General features: G+C 38.2%; 1 protein-coding gene across 1 annotated transcript; it reads right to left on the reverse strand.

Annotated features, from left to right (window-relative positions):
* Window positions 1-4,169: 4,169 nt before the first annotated feature.
* On the reverse strand, window positions 4,170-4,658 carry LOC110925141 (uncharacterized mitochondrial protein AtMg01250-like). Its single transcript, XM_022169112.1, has one exon. It carries the CDS (start codon window positions 4,656-4,658, stop codon window positions 4,170-4,172), a length of 489 nt encoding a protein of 162 aa, XP_022024804.1.
* Between the last annotated feature and the right edge of the window lie 10,572 nt (window positions 4,659-15,230).

Raw genomic sequence — 15,230 nt, forward strand, 5'->3', positions numbered from 1 at the left:
GCTTTCTTCATCAACCTTTGCTCCGCTAGTACCCGCTTCATGCGTGTTGTCTTCATTCTCTTCGCGCTTGGTCTTCATGAGTTCAAAATACCATTCCACCAATTCGATGTAACGAACATATGCAACCTTCACTTCATAATCGTCATCACAATCGAAACCGCAAATTGTAGAGCCACTTTGTTCCATGCATTATCTTGTACAACCTTCTTGAATCCACCATACTCTTTAACAACTTCGTAGAGTACAACCAAATCAATGGGTTTACCGTTCAAGAGTGTCGGTGGCATTTCGCTTGTCTTGCAAATTCTAAAGTAACATGGTATGAACCATGTTATGATTTCTTTCATGCTAGCCTTGAAGAATCCTTTATGTTCCGCCACTTCTTCGTGTAGAATGATCAAATCGAGCACGTCTAGGCAACTTTCAATTACAGTATCCTTCTCTATTACATCTTCTTCGTCTTGCGCTTTAGACACCGCTTTCTTTTGCATCTCTTCTCTTGATTCTAGCGGGTTCTTTTCCATGCCTTCTAAGTAAGTTATCAAACCCAACTTCGCCCGCTTAGAATATTCAACATCAACATTTTTCGTTCCCGAAGTCCCTTCTCTGGATTTTTCTTTGCTTTTCTGTCTCTCTATTTCAAACTCCTTTTCATAATAATCTTCAATATATTCTTGCAGTTTTTCTTTTTCGTTGAGATAACCATTCTCAACGTCTAAGTTCTCATAGAACTTATCCAAATACTCCTCTTCGAGATCCACTTCAGACTTCTTTTCAAATACATCAAAACCTTTCGCTCTATCACCAAACATCTTCTTCAACGTACACGTATCACCCGAAGTAACCACTTCAATCCCTTGATATAACAATTGTTCTAAACTAAGAACATTACGCTTCATCTTCGGCACGTAATTCACACAAGGGATTTTCTTCTCCTTTCCGCCAACCGGAACTTTAACTTCGCCGATGCCGTGTATGAACGAGAATTCCTTACGCTTCTCATTGGTTATGATCCCAAAGTGTCGTTTAAACACTTTGAACAATTCCCGGTTACCCGTCATATGTGTTTTAAAAGTGGGATCCACAACCCATATTGATTCCCACTTCCCTCCGCAAGTATCTTTTACCAAATAATCACCGTTCTCTAGTAACGGACTGAGATTGATATACTTACTTGGGCAAATTGATGCAACATGACCGAATTGCATACACGTAAAACACCATATCCCTGATTTCCTTGGTCTTCCCACTGGTCGAGACTTTTCCAACTTGTTTTCTTAAAGAAATCTTTCGGAATCGTCTTCTTGGGGAACTTGTTAATCGGCGACTTCCATGAACGAGTGGAGTGCTTCCCCTGCGCGTACTTACCCTTCCTTCCGCTGCCCTGGCCGCACCTTCCCTTGTTCATCCCGGTGTCGCGAGAATCGGCACCAACCGATTTACCCTTGTTCACCCTTAGACAATCTCTGAACCCGTCATCCTTCTCCTCCTTGATCTTGGTAGAACCATCGGTTCTGATACCAATGTTGGAATCAAAATCCCTCCAACCTACATAATCAATAATCAAAATCTTCAACTCGGGACAACTTTCAAGAAATTGAGTGATTTGTCCAGATTGCCATGTACCCTTCAACTCCAATTGCTTCATATTTGGAAAGACGGGCAGAGGTGAAGTGAATCCGAACTTTAACATTGAATAAGAGAGTTACAGTTAGTCCAAGAACGTGGATACAATCATTCAATAAAAAAATAAACTTACCTTTTCTATTGAAAGATTTTGAACTCCTCTGAGTTTGTTTAGTGAATCAGCCCACATGAAATCAAATGTAATATGCAAACATGCAATCGATGCCACAACCAAAGACGACATATCTTCCATTTCAAAAAGCGAGCACAATACTCCATCAACAAATAAGTATTCAAGTTTAGGGACGCGTAAAATAATTTTGTCGTTCACAGTGCTATAGCCTGATCTACATATTAGTTTCAACCGTTTCAAAGTAGGGATGTTCAATATGAAATTTTCTTCATCATTGCATGATACTTCCAAAGATAAACTTTCAAGCACTGGGCAGCCATTAATGACATGAGGATTTTGACACCCAACAACGTCAAGACTTTTCAGACATGGAAGATAGATCGTAGATGGAAACTCCCAACCCTTAAAATCAAAGGCACTAGGTTCTAATCTTAAGTCTGTCAGGGTCTTGCAGACGAAAACGCTTAAGGGTAACTCAGATTGGATAACACATATGTCAGGCTCACGGATGTTTAACCTTAAGGGTAACTCAAAGAATGGTTTGATTCGGTTCTTCCAACTACTGAAATCGGCTGATCCTTTAAACTTTGAAGGTCGGGTTGCGGTTCCAGTTTCAAGTTCAACTTGTGCAATGCGAATTAACTGATTTTGAAACATTTTTTAATCTCAAATAAAATATTTGTTTCAACTCAAAACCCGGGTCAAACTACTTTGAAAATAACCCCGTGTCGGCTCCAAATTTTAATAGTACTTGGCCCAAATAAAGTTGAAACACCTGGCCCGGTGAAATTTTGCGAACACAAGTTAATTCAAAAGGCCCAAAAAATAAACTATAGAAACCCAGCCCAAAAAAGGATCAAAATTCGAGGTCCATGAATACAAATTTTAAGACCCGACCCAATTTTGGTTAGAATAATCTTTAGCCCAATAAAAATAACCCCGAACCAACACAAAAGTCAGGCCTACACAAGAAATATGTTTTTTTTTTTAAAAGTAAACTTCATTAACAAACGCAACCGACCCAAAGCAGGCCGGCCCAACCAGGACTACAACGAAATTACATATTTACAAAAGAACACCAATCTTTCCACTCTATACCTTTGTGCTTTGATCTAAGGGAAAAACATAAAAAACCTAAAGCTTTAACCTCACTTAAGATGTTTTCGATCTTGATCGGCGAATTAGAGAACACAACATTATTCCTAGCACGCCAAAGACGCCAACAAGAAATAATGATGATACCTTGCACCGCCTATTTCTTCCTTTCTGAACCACTCAAATCCGTATGAAAGTCAAGAAGATCTTTAGTCGAAAATGCGAGAATACTAGGAATTTTACGCCTTCCATTCCAAACCGTCGAAGCAATGAAACAAGAGGTGAAAATGTTCTCCGTATTCTCATCCTCGAACCTGCATAACGGACACAAGGAGTGTTCTATCTTGATGTTTCTTTTCCTTAACGCGTCTCTAGTCGGGATCCTATCCATCTCCATACGCCACACATGAATGATGCATTTAGCCGGCGTCCAACGGCACCAATCCATCACAAAGCCGTTAACAACCTCATGATCAGAATATAGCATTTTTTTACAGCCTTAACAGAAAATTCCCCATCCGAGCTAGCCGACCACGTCCATTTGTCTTCTCCAGCCGAAAGCTGGACATTATCCAGCAGCCGCGAAAGCTGCTAAAGACTATTAGTCATGCCCGATTCAGTGACTGTGGATCTCCATTCCCACTTCAATTCAGTATCGCCATCAACAGTGGAGACCCGGTCAACCACCAAGCATTTTTTGTTTATTTCTAGCCCAAACAATTCAGGAAATTTCTCTTTTAAAGGCTCGTTAGTGAGCCACGGATCCAACCAAAAGCGAATCTCCATACCATTACCTAAAACTTCTTTTAAATAATTTTTATGTGCCGCCCACCGACTTTAGTAGAGCTACATACCTTGGCGATGTTATTGCAAGAGCCACTTAAAGTTTTCTTAAACGGGATACACTCCCACCCCACTCTACTGGAATGAAGAGCGTCAATAACTTTCCTCCATAAGTTGTTCTTCTCCATCTTGTATCTCCATCCCCATTTAATCAATAAGGCTATGTTAACCTCACGGAGTTTGTTAATTCCAAGACCACCTTCCTTTTTGTGCCGCGAGACCCGATCCCAAGCAACCCAATGCATTTTGCTTTCCCCCGAGTTACCACCCCATAAAAACTTCTTTATCATAGATTCGAGGTCGTTTATCACCTTTGTAGGAGCTTTATACAACGAAAAATAATAGGTCGGTAAACTTTTCATAACCGCTCTAATCAAGACCACTCTTCCTCCAATCGACAAAGTGTTAGACTTCCACTTGGCCAACCGATTTCTGAATGTGTCGTAAACCGGTTGCCAATTGGAAATCCGATTCATATTTGCACCCACTTAAGACCAAGATACTTAAAAGGAGGGACTTCCGGTTTACATCCAACCTCATTAGCCATAACCCCGGTTTCCTCCAAATCCACACCAATTCCGTAAAGATTAGATTTATCAATGTTTATTTTTAACCCAGAACAAAGAAAAAAACACCGAAGAATTCTCACCACGTTCACCACTTCCTCCTTGGTCCACTCCCCCACCACTATGGCGTCGTCCACGTATAAGAGGTGAATAATAACCGGTCCGTTATTACCCGTGGAAATCCCTTTAATAATCCCGGCTTCCTTAGCTAAAGAAATCATACATGAAAGAGCTTCCATAACAACCAAAAAAAGAAACGGAGAAAGAGGGTCACCTTGCCTGATACCTTTTTGGCATTTAAATTGAAAAGTGGGAGCCGCGTTAACCAACACAGAAGATTTAGCCGACTTAAGAATGCCCATAATCCAACTACACCATTTATCTGGGAATCCCATTTGAAGAAGAATATTGACCACAAATTTCCATCTAACGTTGTCATATGCTTTTTCAAAATCTATCTTGAGAAAAAAACGCCTTTGACTTCTTCTTTTTAATCCAAGACATTATCTCGTTGATGATGAGAGGACCATCCAAAATGAATCTTCCCGACAAGAAAGCCGACTGAGCGTCCGAAATAATACCGTCCATAACCTTCCTCATTCTGTTGGCTAACACTTTGGAAAGAACTTTGCTGATGACACCGAGTAAGTTAATCGGTATATAATTGTTAAGAGTGACGGGATCTTTGACCTTAGGAATTAAGGCAATAAAAGACGACCCACTCCTGACACTAATGTCACCGCCCGAGTGAAAGGAAGCAAAAATACTGGCAAAATCTTCCTTAAACAATTCCCAAAAGTGCTTAATAAATTTGAAATTCATCCCGTCCGGAGCCGGGGCCCGATCGTCCCCACATTCAAAAACTGCTTCCTTAATTTCTTGACCAGAAAATGATTCGATTAACATATTACTTTCAGCCTCGGTAATTTTCTTCAAATTGTCACAAAACACATCTGGACGATCCTGAACTTCGTCTTTGAATTTGTCTCGAAAAAACGAGAAGACTTCTTTCTTGATTTTGGATGGTTTCGTACACCGTTGATCATTAACATTCAAACCATGGATAGAATTCGACGCCTTCCTACTATTGATTAATGCGTGAAAAAACTTTGAATTCTCATCACCATCCGTTGCCCATTTTGAGCAAGCTCTTTGCTTGAGATCCAAAACTTTCCTGATCTCCGTTTCTTTAATAACTTTCCTGTTTTCTGCCAAAATCCATTCTTCTTCTTCTTCTTCTTCTTCTTCTTCTTCTTCTTCCTCCGAGAGATCCCTATTTTCCATTTCCGTTTCTAACGGTTCCAATTCCAGTAAAGCATTGTTCTCCTTTTCTTTTTCTTTGACTAAGAACTCATTTCTCCAATTCTTGACCGCCGTTCTAATCCGAGCAAACTTGGCAGAAAGACAATAATCCGGGGGACCAGATTCTTCAAAACCCTCCAAAGCGTTTTTTTACCACCTCCTCAAACCCAGGTTTACCAATCCAAGAGCTAAAAATCCGAAAAGGCCGCGGACCAAAATTCAAATCAACCAACTCCAAAACGATGGGACGATGATCAGAAAGAAGACACTGGAGCACTCTAACACATGCTGACGAACATTTATTAAAAAAATCCGGACTAACTAGGAAACAATCCAGTTTGCTGAGTTTTTTGCCATTTTCTCTAACAGAAGTAAACTTTCTCCCCCGCATAGGATATTCAAGAAGCCCATTGTTGAGAATAAAGTTTTTAAAATTATTGGCACATACCGGTCTGAATTTAGACTGCTTTCTTTCTTCAGGAAACCGCACCGAGTTGAAATCTCCCGCAAGAACCCACATACCAGAATCCAGAATCCGGAGCTAAAACATTAGAAATTTCCTCCCATAAAATTCTCTTCTCCCCTATGCTCTGTGGCGCATATATGTTAACCATGTTATTGCGATCCCCACTACCGACAATAAACCCACTAATGATTAAAAACTGTCTGTTCTTGCTAATACTATCTATCTTCAGAATCTTAGGGTCCCACATCCAAACCAAACCTCCAGACAACCCGACCGCGGCAACATCTGCCGATTCAAAATTTTTGTTTCCCCCAAAACTAATTAAATCAGAAGAAGAAACTGACTCAACCTTAGTCTCCTGAATCGCAACAGCTGCAATTTTGAAAGAATTCCTCTTTTCCTTCAACCATTGGGCTTTGCCTAACCCTCTAATCCCTCTGATGTTGAACGACAGAATATTCGTTGATTCACCACATTGTTGCCTTCATCTCTAATTAGACTTCTGATTAAAGGGTCGTGATTATTCCAATCTACTCCAACAATATTCCCCACGTTCACAGTTGCAGCTACCTCTTCAGCCAAAGGGTCAGCGATCCCAGAGCCGACCGCCACTGCCATTACGTTACCTTCAGGCATAACACCTGACGGAACCGAATTGGAATTCACATGATCGCCTGAACTATCTATCTCCTTATTTGCCATATTCTGTATATCGAAGTCTGTCTCATTAGTGGTGTCACAATTGACATTTGCCTGAGTGTTGAGATCGAAAAGGAAAACTCCAGAGTCCCTCATTCTTTTCTTGGGCCTTTCTATAGAATCTGGACTTAGATCCCTAACAGACTTATCTTTTCCATTCCTGGGCTTTATTCTAGCCACATGTCTTTTGGGCCTAACATTCTCCATTGGGTTTAAAAATAAATTAGGAATGTCAATGTAGGGCTGCTTTGAAACCATCTGGGGCCCACCCATATGTAAAAGTGGAGATATTTGTTCCTAGGGACTTGAACCGACATTAGAGCCACCAAAATTGTCCCTGTTATTATTTTCAACCTCGTTTCTGACATCAAATCCTAAACACCCAATATTATTACCAATAAGCCTTTCATCTCCCGAAGGGAACGGCGTAACGACCAAGGGACCGTCATCATTATCGTTAACTTCCCGATGAGGATTGTTCACCTCATCTAGCAACGAGTTAGGCTGATCGATACCTATGACCTTTTCAACTTCCATCGGTGATTCCTCCGGTGCTGGCGACCGAGGATTCTCCACTCTCTCTTCCTCTTTCGATCCGACAATCCCCATACAGTCCGGGACCCAAATATCATTAACGTCCGTTATCCAAACTTGGAAACTCCTATTTTTCCACTTAAGGAAAACTGTATTGTTTATAACTTTCCCATCACCGACCAATATTCCCACACATGCAGTAGAAAGGTACCGTCATCTATGGACAACTGAGCAGACTGAACAATCAAGCTAAATTCTTTCGCTATATTATCGAAAACTGAATTATATCCTAAATGTAAAGGCACCCCGGCCACATTCAGCCATGCTACCCTCTCATATGGCAGCGTTTGACCTTCCCACATGTCTAATACCGAAAACCATTTTTTCCATAATTCTTGATTTAAAAGAAAGTTCGTCGCTTCTCCCGGTTCATTGAATTGTAACAGAAGCGATAACCCGCCTACGTAATGTATCTCCACCCCGTTAAACCCTTCCTCCCATAAAGATCTATCTATCTTGGTGAGAGAATTAAGATCAACCGATCTCCCGACTAGAGCTCTACCATACAGATAGTGGAACGCTCTAACATCATCTGGTACATTAATATTTTTGACTGAACATACCTCACTACGATTCTGATCAATACTCTTACCTTTATCTTTAAACAAATCAGCAAACGAACGACCACCATTCTGTCTGAATGAGTTTGAATCAGGACGAGAATGTTGAAATTGGTTACCCGTCTCCGAACCCCCAGGTGCAGCCGGCGTCGAATGATTAGCATCGACATCCATAATACCGTTATTTTCGATCGCAAACTTTGCTATGTTGATTTTGAGGATGAACCTGCCCATCTTAACTCCGTTCATCCTTCGTTCCATGTCTTTCGCGTCCGAAACGTTTTTGAATACCAAATCGTTCCATGTCTTTCTCTGTCGAGTTTCCTTGCAATGTAAGTCCCCACCACCTCTCCATAATACCCTAAGAATTCCTTCACCTCCCAAGGAGTGAACCCAAAAGGGAGGTTAGCAACGTAAAACTTCGTAACATTCCAGTTTAGCTTTTTCTCTACATTCCTGTTCTTATGACTCCGATGATCCGGGATGTCTCTCCAATCCTCCTCCTCAAAGTCTCTCCCAGCCATGAACCAGGGAAAAGCTAGCCAAACCCCAAAAAGCGAATGGAATAGGGCAGGATCTAACTAGAGAGTAAAGTTTAATCTAGGCTGCAACCAATATGCAAACCGATATAACTCCCCACGCTAGTCAGATTCTTACCTTCATCGTCGAGCCTCTTGGCGGTGGCTAGGGTTTCGGCAGAGAGAAAAAAAAGTGCTTCTGTACACAAGAAATACGTGTCAACTTGTTTTAATTCATTCAAATTTGACTGCTGAGATTTTCTAAATCGCCTTCACAAGCCGACAGACTTCAAAAGAAATAACAATTGCATTTGATTTTCACTTTTGTATTCCCAAGACCAGCAACATACCATTCTTAGGGTGTAAGGGGTGCTCACCTAAGAGGTGAGTCCCCTCTCTGACGCCCAACCAATCCTCGTGTGCCACGTCAACTCCCCTCTTAAACTCCCCTAACACCCTAAATTGATGGCGGCACTCCCCTCTTAGGTGAATTGTTTTTTTTTTAAAAAAAAGAAAAAGAAAAGCATTGATTGGACGCCCAACCCTCTCTCCTCCCCCTCTCTTCGGCAGCTCCCCACCGTGCTTGGTCCCCGATTTGCCTCACCGCACCAACGGCGGCGGTGTGCCCGCTAGGTGACTTGGGTCACCGAATGGGGTTACCGCTGACACCCCGGACACCCTTATTTTCACTTTCTTTTACAACATTCGAAGTTCAAATTAAATTATCATCTAGATTTCAAATTGATTAAATTCATTTTACTTTTAGTTTTTTTTTAATAAAACTAGGTGATGCCCCGCCCGCATTGCAGGGCGATGACCGGATAATTCTCAACCAATTTAAAAAACAGTACTATAGTTTTGCTACAAATAAAAAGTAAAAAGAGTGTTAGGCAGCTCTTTGACACGATTTTTAGCTGGGGGCAAAGTCATATTTTTATTTTTACTTGGGGGAAAAATCAAAATTTTTCCCCGAGGATAAAATCCTAATTTTTAGCTAGGGAAAACCATATTTTTATTTTGCACTGGGGCAAAAACGTAATTTTGAATTGAGGGTAATATCGTAATTTTGAACCGAGGGGAAATTCGTAAATTTTAGCTGGGGGCAAAAGCATAAATTTATTTTTAACTGGGGGCAAATGCCTAATTTTAAATTGTGGCCAAAACCGTAATCAATTTGAACCGAGGGCAAAATTGAGAAATTTAGCTGGGAGCAAAAGCGTCATTTTATTTTGAACTGGGGCAAATACGTAATTTTAAACCGATGGCAAAATCATAATTTTAAAGCGGATATAAAATCATAAATTAATTACTGTTCTCTTGCCGCCCATGTCAACCAATAAAGGCCAACAACTATTGTCGCCGATACTGTTGTTTGTAGATGTTGAAAATATGTTAGACCGTGGGGTATGGGGGGGGCGGGGGTTTGGGGCATGGGTTGACACGTGGACTTCGAGGGGCACCGCTGGTGAGTGACGTGTTGGGTCGGTATGGTGGGGCGTGGCTAGCCCGCGTGGGTTGGCCAGTGTTATAAAAATAAAAAAAAAGTTTAAAATTAAAAAATACATACAAAATTTAAAAAAAAGGATTACAAAATAAAAAAAAGCCTAATTAAGCGTTAGGTAGATTTCGAACAGGGCGAGCTTGTCAAACGGCTTCCGCTCCTTGCCCCGGAACTCGATGTTGGCCACCGCCACCCGGTCTTCGAGGCTTATATCATCGCCCGGGACGCTGTTGTATAGAAGTTGGGTGAAACAGTTATTTTTAAATTTTAAACCTAGCCGCTATAGCCAAGCCAACCAGCCAATGAGAGTCGGCCACGAAAGACCGCTAGGCACGCCCAACGCCCGAGCTGAAACCCCCGCCCAAGGGGCCACACCAAAACCCAAGCCCAACCGGGATGATGACTTGGCCGTTTGTACCCAACCCACGTCCCATACCCCATAGTCTTAGTCTTTTTTTTAGGTGAAGACAAAAGTTTTTGTCACTGTTCATTTCATTCAATTAGCCAAACGGTTTTTTAAACCTAGCCGCTATAGGCTAGCCAACCAGCCAATGAGAGCCGGCCACGGAAGACCGCTAGGCACGCCTAATGCCCGGGCTGAAACCCCCGCCCAAAGGGCCACACCAAAACCCAAACCTACCCGGGGTGATGAGTTGACCGTTTATACCCAACCCACGTACCATACCCCATATTCTTAGTCTCTTTTTTTAGGTGAAGACAAAAGTTTGTCACTCTTCATTTCATTCAATCTATAATATAATATAATATAATGTATAATGTATAATTATCTAATTCAAAGCACCATCTTAGAAAATAAAAATCATTTTCATCGAACTCACAATCTCATAATAGTAAATAGATTATGTCAATTTTCATCGAACTTCAAATCTATCTATCTACTATAATAAAAGAAACCAACTTTTGAACACGTGTCATTCATTGAAAACATCCTCAAATATATACTTATCTTATATTAATTAATTAACTAAATAAACAATAAATTAATATTAAATCTTATCATATTTTAATAAAATATTATCCTCAAATCTAAATTGTTAATTTAATATTTTTTTTAAAACAAATACATCTATTTCCTACTTATCTTATATTAAATATATAAATAATAAATTAATATTAAATATTATCCTAATTTATTAAAAATATAACTTTTTTTATTATCTGGTCTACAAAATTATATTTATTCAACCCGTGTAAAACGCGGGATTTAAAAAATTTAACTTTTATTATTTACTATACAAAGTTACATTTATATAACCCGTGTAATACATGGAGTTTTTAAAGATATAACGTTTTTATCATTTGCTATGTAAATTAGATTTATTCAACACGTGTAACATACGGGGCTTTTAAGGATATAGTTTTTTTTATTATTTGGTAGTTTTTTCAACCCGACTATACACGGGTTTTTTAAAGATACGACGTTTTTAGTATTGAATATACAAAATTATATTTATTTAATCTGTGTAATACACATGGTTTTTAAAGATATAACTCTTTTAGATCTATTCAACACGTGTAATATACAAGGTTTTTAAGGATGTAATTTTTTATCATTTGGTAGATTTATTCAACCCGATTATACACGAGTTTTTTAAAGATACGACGTTTTTAGTATTTAGTATACAAAATTACATTTATTTAATCTGTGTAATACACATGGTTTTTAAAGATATAAATTTTTTTATTATTTGATATATAAAATTATATTTATTTAACCCGTACAATATGCGAGTTTCATAAAAAGATAATTTTTTATTATTTAATATATAAAATTACATTTATTCAACCCGTGTAATACACGGGCTTCTAACCTAGTGAACTTTAAAGCAATTTTAACTATTTCTAATTTAATTTCCAATGTCAGCTCTCTTGTACTATCTTTTCAAAGAAATTGCTTTTCTTTTACGCAAAACAGTAACGTGTTTGTGTGGATGAGAATCCCTTTTCCGGCTTCGGCGACTTCCATTTTCGGGATTTCGAGGCCATCGATAGCAGCCCGGGGTCGAGGAAATGGAGGAAAATCGTTCACATGGTTGTGTTGGCATCGATATGGAGAATATGGATGGCTCGTAACAAGAAGACGTTTGATGAGGCTTTTATCCCGGTTAAAAGAATAGTCGAGAGTATAAAGGAAGACTCTTTCCTTTGGTTGTGTCATAGGGGAAAGGGAGCATCAGTTGGCTGGGACAAATGGTCCAACTTTGATGTTGTCGAGTTAGTGTAATGTTGGTTTTCCTTGTGTTTTGTTTTGTTTTTTTGTTGATTGTATCTTTTGTTTCAGCTTCTTGCTTGGTTCTATATATATATATATATATATATATATATATATATATATATATATATAAGTTTCGCCCCTTCAAAAAAAAAAAAAAAACAGTCACTATCTTTAATTATTTAAAAAAAATGATTTAACTTTTCATTCATCTCGTATTCCCAAAACAAAAATCCCATCAGATAGTATCATATAATTATCATTAGGAGTGTTATAAATATACCCAAGATAAAGATTAATATACCCAAAAGTCAAATTTAGTAATGATTAACTATTTTATTATATTATTTTATTATAAATTTAAAAGTAAAAGTCAAATTTAGTGATGATTTAGTAATGATTAACTATGGATCTAACCATTTAAATTTCAGACAACTAAACCCGGTTTATAAACGAATAGTTCACAAATCTTTGTTTCGATTGTTTGACCCGTTTGTTTTGTGATATTTTTCATCTTTCACTTTTATTGATTTCTAAGCTTTGTTTCCCATTTCCCGGGCTTGTCAACTATGGCGTATCATCACCATTACATTACATGGTTTTACGCACGCACTAGAATTTGATGCTCGTTTTTCCATAATTCGAGCAAACCGCTTTATACAAATCTTGCAAGCAATTTCTAATCATCTGACCCAATATCAAGGGTTCATAAAATCAATTTGGTGCATCCAATCTCTTGGCATATCACCTCCTATTGTCAACATATAATGTGACTTTCAAGTCTCTACATACATTATCGTTTTGAAAGCATACTTTTGACCCGTTCCATTATCAAGTGAAAGCCTTCACTTTGATGACTACCAAGATTTATTCAAATTGACCCGTTTGACCTATCGAGTGAACTTCGTCACTTCAATGATACATCAAACATCCTTCTCACACTACGACATTATTTACAAAACATAATAATCATTCTTTGTAACTACGTAACGGAACTAATAGTTACGTACCTTTAAAGCACCCCTTTCAAGCGCGTATCCCCTCCGGCTTGTCCACTTGACGATCCGGATTCCTTGCCTAAAGAGTTCAATTCACAACCCTTTTAGAACCCTTTTTATAAGTTTTAACGCATAATTTGCCATATAAATCAAACACGCCTTTTCATCCGATTTTCAACACTTTATTCCTCACTTAGGCATTTTAACGAACACCTAACGGGTTTAATTTTTACACAACTAGAATCAAGTTCATAACTTGTTATTTTTGCCAATTATAATCATACATTTCGATTCCATTATGTCAAGCATGCATACTATTATCAGAATCATCTTATAAAATTCAAGTAACACCACTTTTGATAGTCATAATCTTTGTGTTCATCCTATTTCTACAAAACCCATTTAACCTATAAATGGTTTACCATGAATTTCATAGTTTGAACATAATTTCAGCAAGTTATCAACTAGGATTCACTTCTAGACGTGTTTTCATTACACACTTCATCTAAACATCACATAGTCAAGCTCCAATTTCGATTTCACAAAGTATCAAGAATTTGAGATGAAACTAAACGATAAAATTTAGCATACCTTATGATCACTTCGTTGAGATGATCACTAATTTATGCTTGGAAATCGATTTGGAACATCAATCTCACATCAGGGAATCATAGCCCCTCGCTACACTTGTTGCGTTTTTAGCATTACATCATACTCATCTCACATTAGGCACATATGATGCGTGCATGTTAAACCAACCCTACAAGATAATCACACTCCAATTTAAATTCATCTAGACACCGCCATGCATAATGGTTGAATTGTTAGTTAGATTTATGGATATAAGAATTTTGAAATTTTAACTATATCAACATACAACTATTAATTACAGATTTTATAAACTATACACATGTATGTATATTGTTCAGGGGTATTCAGTATTCTGAAAGAGTGGTTAAAACAAAGCGAAAAATTTCACTTACACCAATATTCCAATCATCTAAACAATTCAAGGCATTTATGCCCTGTGAGAGCTGTAAATCAGGTGAGGGCCACAAACTACTAAGAAAAAATAATTGCCAACCGGCCAAGTGTATTACAAATTATTGGCACGCGGGAGTCCATTGATCTTAACGGTTGGGACTAGCACATTATTGAAGCAAGCATATTTTATGAATGCATTTTGCTCATTTTAGCCTCAAAACCGCAAGCACAAAAACTAGATGCATACCATGTAACATTATTCCACATCAAAAGTCCAAAAGAAATCAACTAGATGCATACCATGTAACAGAATTTTACATCAAAGGTCCAAAAGAATTGAAATCAACTAGATGCATTGTAAAATGCAAAGTTGCATCAATATTTATCAGAGATATGATGAAACAAATTGTATCTTGAACAGCTACTGGATTCTTGGTCTTCTATAGCTCACCCGAACAATCTACATCAAGACTTACCCAAGTGGAACGAATTCAACGAAGGCTACTGGTTCAGGCAATCACAATGCTTCTGCTTCATCAGAGTCGGAGTATTCAGATTCGTCGGAGTATTCAGATTCCTACCAAATAGAGATTTAAATTATATTTCTTACTATATTTTCACGTGTCCATACAATCAATGTTTTAAAAACCGGTTTTTAAATCAAACCGGATTACGCTAAAAAATGGTTCAACCAGTTAAACGAGGTTGTACCGAGCGGTTCAACCAGGTTGACTAGCTAACGCTGTAATTTCACAACATCAACTCAAAAGTTAATAAAAAAATGCATGATTACATATTAAAAGTATTAGCACCGTATATTATTATTATTATTTAGATTATTCTAGAATGTTTATATTTATGTAATAGGATTCTTTGTAAATTAGGAATGATTATAGTTTCCTAATTAGGTGCTAGTTTAGGTTCATGGTTCTTCCCTATATAAAGGGATCTCTTGTATTCTATTCAATCAATCAATAATATTAATCCATGAACACTTTCATGGTATCAGAGCCTCGGTTCTGAAAAACCTAAATTTTTCTTCCTCTTTTCCAGCCGCCGACAATTTTTTTCTTCTTTTCCAGCCGCCGATCTCTTCCCTCCTTCCGATCAAC

The sequence above is a fragment of the Helianthus annuus genome, chromosome 17, assembly GCF_002127325.2.
Source record: "Helianthus annuus cultivar XRQ/B chromosome 17, HanXRQr2.0-SUNRISE, whole genome shotgun sequence".
NCBI classification, from domain to species: Eukaryota; Viridiplantae; Streptophyta; class Magnoliopsida; order Asterales; family Asteraceae; genus Helianthus; species Helianthus annuus.

What these genes read in the sequence shown, in the direction of transcription:
- LOC110925141 (XM_022169112.1), bottom strand. Translation starts at nt 4,658, where the DNA reads ATGGGATTCCCAGATAAATGGTGTAGTTGGATTATGGGCATTCTTAAG.